Source organism: Geospiza fortis, unplaced genomic scaffold (genome assembly GCF_000277835.1).
Source record: "Geospiza fortis unplaced genomic scaffold, GeoFor_1.0 scaffold27, whole genome shotgun sequence".
NCBI classification, from domain to species: Eukaryota; Metazoa; Chordata; class Aves; order Passeriformes; family Thraupidae; genus Geospiza; species Geospiza fortis.
Window position 1 is genome coordinate 1,571,404 of NW_005054329.1, and position 6,533 is coordinate 1,577,936.

The 6,533-nt window shown below is 37.6% G+C and overlaps 1 protein-coding gene across 2 annotated transcripts in view; it reads left to right on the forward strand.

Annotated features, from left to right (window-relative positions):
• The window catches only part of RC3H2 (ring finger and CCCH-type domains 2), a 15,663-nt gene extending 9,133 nt beyond the window's left edge, over positions 1-6,530 (forward strand). The window contains exons 13-20 of one of the 2 annotated variants that reach the window (XM_005421242.3): positions 513-668; positions 938-1,151; positions 1,316-1,400; positions 1,918-1,999; positions 2,146-2,280; positions 2,824-2,931; positions 3,311-3,459; positions 4,069-6,530. In XM_005421242.3, the coding sequence (XP_005421299.1) occupies positions 513-668; positions 938-1,151; positions 1,316-1,400; positions 1,918-1,999; positions 2,146-2,280; positions 2,824-2,931; positions 3,311-3,459; positions 4,069-4,267 (1,128 nt within the window). In that variant the 3' untranslated portion in view covers positions 4,268-6,530. The remainder of the gene's footprint in view (positions 1-512; positions 669-937; positions 1,152-1,315; positions 1,401-1,917; positions 2,000-2,145; positions 2,281-2,823; positions 2,932-3,310; positions 3,460-4,068) is intronic. The other variant, XM_031057219.1, reaches the window with a different exon arrangement.
• The last annotated feature ends 3 nt before the right edge of the window (positions 6,531-6,533 follow it).

Sequence of the window (6,533 nt, forward strand, 5' to 3'; positions counted from 1 at the left end):
CTACATTGCCTTTGATAGTCCAAATGGCTTGACTTGACTAGCCTGAATCAATCTTCAAGTGCTTATCAAGTCCCAAAGAATGCATTCCTTTAAAAGTGGCAGAAAGCATTGGTAGGCCATTGTGTACTTCTGTGGTAAGTCCTGTAAAGAAGGGGAACTCACATTAGCACTGGCTAATACGTTAAAGGAAAATGCACGGCTTCCTCTCAGTTAAGTTACTGTAGATGTTTGCCTAAAGAAACCTGACACTAACACAGATTTCAGTCTCTCATCTTGGTGGGCCAGGCAGTTGTTTGTATGGCAAAGCTTACCCTCTGACAGCTGCCAGGGGCACTGTTTTAAAATTTGACAAAACAGCTTATGTTGTCCCCAAGTCAAGTCTTGAATATGGCTGGAACTCTTTGATTGACTTTTGGGATACATTTACTGCTATTTCATTAAATTATCTTCTCATTTTAAAACTGAATTCCCTGTTTTTATTATTCACTGCTTATTTATTCCCTTTTCTGTAGTTCTCAGAGAGTGTCAGTGATTTGAGTGGAACTAAATTTGAGGAAGACCATCTCTCTCACTATTCACCGTGGTCTTGTGGCACTATTGGCTCTTGTATAAATGCTATCGACTCAGAGCCCAAGGATGTGATTGCCAATTCCAATGCCGTGTTAATGGTAGGGGTTTTCTGCATGTTCTCTCATTAGTGTGATGATCCTTACATGCTGAAGTGTCTTCTCTTTGGTTAAACCAGCCTTTTTAAAAAAAAAAAAGGTCATAGCTTCCATTGGTAGTATTTTAAAGTAGTTCTGCTCATTTGAAGTTGTTTGGAATATCCTTTCCCAGTTTTGTAAATAGGCAACTATAATGAGAAGTTAACTGGCCACCTAAAGAATGTGCATAACCTCAAATGAGTTCATGTGTCTCCTGTCTCCTGAATATGTAGGATTTGGACAGTGGGGACGTTAAAAGGAGAGTGCATTTATTTGAAACACAGAGAAGGGCAAAGGAGGAAGATCCTATAATCCCGTTCAGCGATGGACCCATCATCTCCAAGTGGGGTGCAATCTCCAGGTCATCCCGCACAGGCTATCACACAACAGATCCAATCCAGGCCACTGCTTCCCAAGGAAGTGCTACTAAGCCCATCAGTGTGTCAGGTACAGCTTCAGGCTTGTGTGACAAGAATTCATCATTTATGCACACCATGAGCATTTCATCCTCTTTGTGCTTGCTGCAGCTATGAAATGCAAAGAGCTAAAGAACGTGTATGTCCCACTGAAGAGCAGAGAAGATAGTGAATGCTGTCTTAATTCTTTTGCAGATTATGTCCCTTATGTCAATGCTGTGGACTCGAGATGGAGTGCCTATGGCTCGGATTCTGCCTCCTCAGCACGTTATGCGGAACGGTATGGACTCCTTCCCGAGCTCTGTTCACAGCTTTTCCTCTAGCTTGCATTTCTTCAGAGTCCTCTCTGTGTGTGGGGAATCTGGAATGTCTATTAATAGACATTCTTAATTTTAAAGTAAAATACTTTTTTACCTATCCAGCATAAAGCCTTGGAAAAAACTAGGTTAAAGCTTGTGTAGTTTTTAATACTTAATGCAGTTAATAGTGCACCATTACTAGCAGTGTATCCCTTGAGAAATCTGTCAAAGAACTGGAGTCAGGCACTGCCAAGTTGTCATGTCAAAATCTTTAATAGTTTCAGGTTTTCTTGCTACATCTTAGTTGTGTAAAATAAGGATGTTTGTTTCATACAATGCCTTGAAGTATTATGAGCCACAGTGAAGATGAAGAACACATTATCTAAATCACATCTAGTTTCTGTCCAAAAATCTAACATTGATACACTACTGAAGTTATGGGGTGTTTGATTTAGAGAACTTCTTTTAATTCCTAGTTTTGCCTTCTTTCTTTTAAAGGGACAGGTTCATAGTTACAGATTTATCTGGTCACAGAAAGCATTCCAGCACTGGAGATCTACTGAGTATTGAATTACAGCAGGTAAGACCAGTTATTATACAATGAGGGTTTTTTAATTTAAAAGAAATTGTTTCGTGAAGTGTTTCAAATAAATTTTCTTAGTGTCACTGTGTGACTGAACATGGTTTAGGTGTAGTGTTTGGTAACTGAGCTGTTTCTTTCCATAGGCCAAAAGCAACTCCTTACTCCTTCAGAGAGAGGCAAATGCACTTGCCATGCAGCAGAAGTGGAATTCTCTAGATGAAGGCAGTCGTCTTACCTTAAACCTTTTAAGCAAGGAAATTGATTTGAGGAATGGTGAGGTAAAGAAAGGGGTAATTGGGATGAAACAAATCTTGGAGAGTGTTTATATATATATAGAATTGCATGAATTTTAACTAAGAGTTGAAACTTGGTTTTAACACTCCCAAATATTTATAGCACATAGTTTGCAAGCTAAGTTGCTGTTATTGCACTCAGTTATTTCCCTGAGATTAGGCAGGTGCACCTGCTATGCTGCTGCTCCAAACATGCATTTACAGAGTGGGAAGAATGTGACAGTCATTTTCATGCAGTTATTACTTTTTGTCTATTTGTACATGTCATAAATCTAAACATTTTATCAGTGGACTCAAATTTCTTTAATATTCATTTTATCTGTTTCAGTACTTTATTGTGATTTGATTTAGCCTTGTATCCTGTATTGTCCATGCCTGAAGTTCATTTTTATCTGACTAGCTCTCTTGTACTGTAGAAATGTTGTGTGCCAGAAATGCATCTTCTGTTTTCACTTGAATTCTCCAGTGTTGTGTGAAGCCAGTGAAAAGCCAACTTGGTATTTAGAGAACATACTCATTCTTTTTTAGACTGATTATCCTGAAGACTGTGCAGACACAAAGCCAGACCGAGACATTGAATTGGAGCTGTCAGCCCTCGATACAGATGAACCTGATGGACAAGGGGAACAGATAGAAGTGAGTAACAATTGGGTCTTTTCATTAGGCTTTATAGATGTTGATAGCAAAGCCTTTTGGTTTCAGTCCTAGTAATGACATTCAATTTCCCTTATTTAGCACTTGGGGTCTTGTACTTCTCACTCCTATATCTGGCAGTTAATACTAGTGAAGTTAAAAACAGCTCACAGTTTATACTGCTCTTGTCATTCACAGTCATCTTTGAACAACTGGCTTTTCCTTTAGTGAAATGTGGTAGACATTCTAATAGCATGACATAAAATGAAGGAGTTTTATGACCAGGCTCCTGTTTCTATAAGGATAACATAGTGGAACTTAATAGGAAAATGTAAAGCTGGTAGGGACAGGGTTGATGGGCATTTCTCTTTCTCTCTTGTAGGAGATTCTGGACATACAGCTGGGGATTAGCTCCCAAGAGGATCAGCTGCTCAATGGAACAACTGTAGAGAATGGGCATCTGCTAAAGCAGCACCAGAAAGAATCTATGGAACAGAAGAGACAAAGTTTAGGTGAAGACCTTGTGATTCTGTGAGTGTTAGACAGAACAGCAGTGTCTGCCAGTGTTAGACAAACAGAAGCATCAGAATAGTGGAAGCATGGTTGTGTAAGGATGAACTACGTACCTGTTCAGACTTGGATTAGACATCTGCATTGTTTGTACATGGTGGAGTGAGAAGAACCTGTTAAGAAATAGAATTAGGCCACAAAGCTGAATGTCCCAGGCTGGTACCATTGTTCGTATGCATCGTTGTAATTGTACACACTGAAACGTGTCACAGCTGTTCAAAATACCTTTCACAGTCAGTAAGCAAAAAATGCAGAATATTTTTATAGTTAACAGAAATTAAGAAAAACTTCAAAAGGTTAAATGGCGGACTGTTTGCACAAATCTCCATGGAGAGGTAGATTTTGAAATACACTATTTTAGGTTTCTGTGTTCTGTAGTCTTTAATGAGTAAAGCAGCCTTTGAAAATGAGGCAGACTACTTTAACATCTCGAGCGTACCATTCCAGAGGAAGATGTTTAGCCTGTTGCTAAAAATGAGTTTGTCAGTATTTATTTAATGCACACAATTCAGTTCCGGATACTTGTGCATGTCCTTGTTTAATATTTGTGTAACTTATTTTTCTCCTCAGGGAGGAGCAGAAAACAATCCTGCCCGTAACTTCTTGCTTCAGTCAGCCGATCACAACATCTGTTAGCAATGCAAGCTGCCTGCCCATCAGCACATCAGTCAGTGTTGGCAGCCTCATTTTGAAAACTGCTCACATTATGTCTGAGGATAAAAATGACTTTTTAAAGCCTGTTGCAAATGGCAGGATGGTTAACAGCTGAAAGGCATTCATCTTTCCAGCTTGTGACCACACCATGGAAGCATTTACACTAGCTTTTTATATATATAATATATATTATATAATGTATATTTTTTTTAAAAAAAATAATATTGGGGTCATGCATTTCCTGTGGACTCTTTGATACTTCAAGCCCCTCTCGCATTAGCATTCTGAAGAAAAAAAACTTACTTTAGTAGGGTAAGGCGTTCACTTTCCACAAATGAATGGAATTTGGACATTGTTTTACTTAAGCTTAAAGCAGCTTTTTATGAGTTTGTAGCAATCCGGTGCGGTATCTGAGCCATTCTTGTTGAAAATGGCTTCTGTAGAAAACTAACAACTCAGTTATTTAAACTAGCAGGATCCTACGATGATACATCTAGTGAAAGGAAGACTAACTTATTTGTCTCTATTTTGTTTCACAAGAGAAGAACTTTTGTCTTGTTGCAGCTGCTTTTTCTTTAGTTGTGGAACTTTGCATGGAGTCTTGTTTCCTGTTGGAAGACTGAGAGGTGGAGATTTGGACTTGAGGCTTTTACAGGGTTAACACACCATTAGCTTTGCACTGCTGTGTTATTTGCAGGTCAGTGGGGCAGTGCTTTGCTGCAGCTTTTGGTTTCCATTCCCCCAGTTTATGCTTTAGTACTGTAGATACACGTACACAGGCTACTTGTCCAAGTAAAGTTATCAGAAGTAAATCAAGTGCCTAAGTCCTCCAGCTAATGTACTAGGTATTGGTTTCCCCAAGCTACACATGAAACAATTTTCAACGATTTTGAGAGGTTATGCACTAATGTAACAGCAATTTTGGGGTTTTTTTCCTATTTTTCTTTTTTTTTCGTTAATAGTTCTCAACTTGGAGATTATAGGATCCAGATGACTTGGCAAAAAGTATCAGGTGCTCTTGGCTTTCCTTTGAAAACCCTGTATCTAGTGTTTGCACTGACTAACAAGATGGTATTGCTGTTTTTTGTACTGTTTTGTTTTAATTTAAACTAAATATTGGGAATTTAAGGTGGTTGTAATTACCTTTGTTAAATGTTGTTAATCATAATCTTGTATTCAGGTTTAATTTTTGTTTATTCAGTGGCAACTTATTTTCAAAGACCTTGAAAATACAATGAGATAGCATTATCTGACCTTCAGAGTGCTGAAAACTGTATGAATTTATGCCCTGTTAAGAGGTGACTGAGAATCATGTTAGACATGTCAACTGAAAATTGGTTTTCTTAAATACACATGAACTAGAGCCCTGGGCATATTTTTTTTTAAAAGCTTAAAAATCCACTTTTTCTTTTAAGAAAGCAGAACTCTCCTTCCTGATGATTACTATCTTCTTGTTTGTCCTCTTACTTTTCTTTGTGACAAGTTTTACATTTTTTTTTATGTTTTTATTAACTTCTGTGAAGTTGTTTACTCTGAAAATTGTACTGGAATATTTTAAGCCAAGCTGATCTTTCACCAGGTGTACTGCATGTAAGGGCTTTTCCTGCTAGCAAAATGCTTAAAGAGGATCATGTTACTGGTCGTCTGAGTTGTTATTTTACAAAATCACAGCTATGTGGTCGGGTAAGATTTTGATAACTGTTTTGTGCACGCTTCTGGGGGGTGGGGGTTGGCATTTCCCTGAGGGTTACTGATTAGACTAAGTAAATATTGGTGTTTGATATCTCTCCTAACGAACCTGTCCATGAAATAATTATGTTGTAAATATACCTGCAAATCCAAGGGTTAGTTTTGATATTCTGGTGTCAGTATGGAAGATCTTACACATCTATTTAATACTCCAATGTCAAGGAATGTATGTAGAAGAACAGTCAAGTAGTCTTTTCTTAGTTTCCTTTGGCTGTTGCTGTACCTTCTCCAGCCAGTGCCACCTCACTCTAGGGTTAGACTGACGCTTCTTTCACTCGCTACGTGAAGTGAATGGATACAAGAACCAGACCACCTTTGTCACCTTAACTTATTTCCTATTGATGTTAACTTTAACTTAGAATGTTAGACATAAATATGATTGTTGTATATTTTATACCAAGACCATTCTGTAAATATGAATTTATATTACTTTTGAAATGCTTCTGAGATACTATTATTTGCTGTACAATGTAATTCCAAAACAGATATGCAAACAAGTATGTCTCTTTCATGGATATTTAAACAGTGAGATCTTCCATGTTGAAGGTGATGTAATTTTTTTAAAAGATTTTTAAATTTTAAATTGCTATTTTGTTACAAAAATAGAGAAAATATAAAGGTTTGAGAAGATC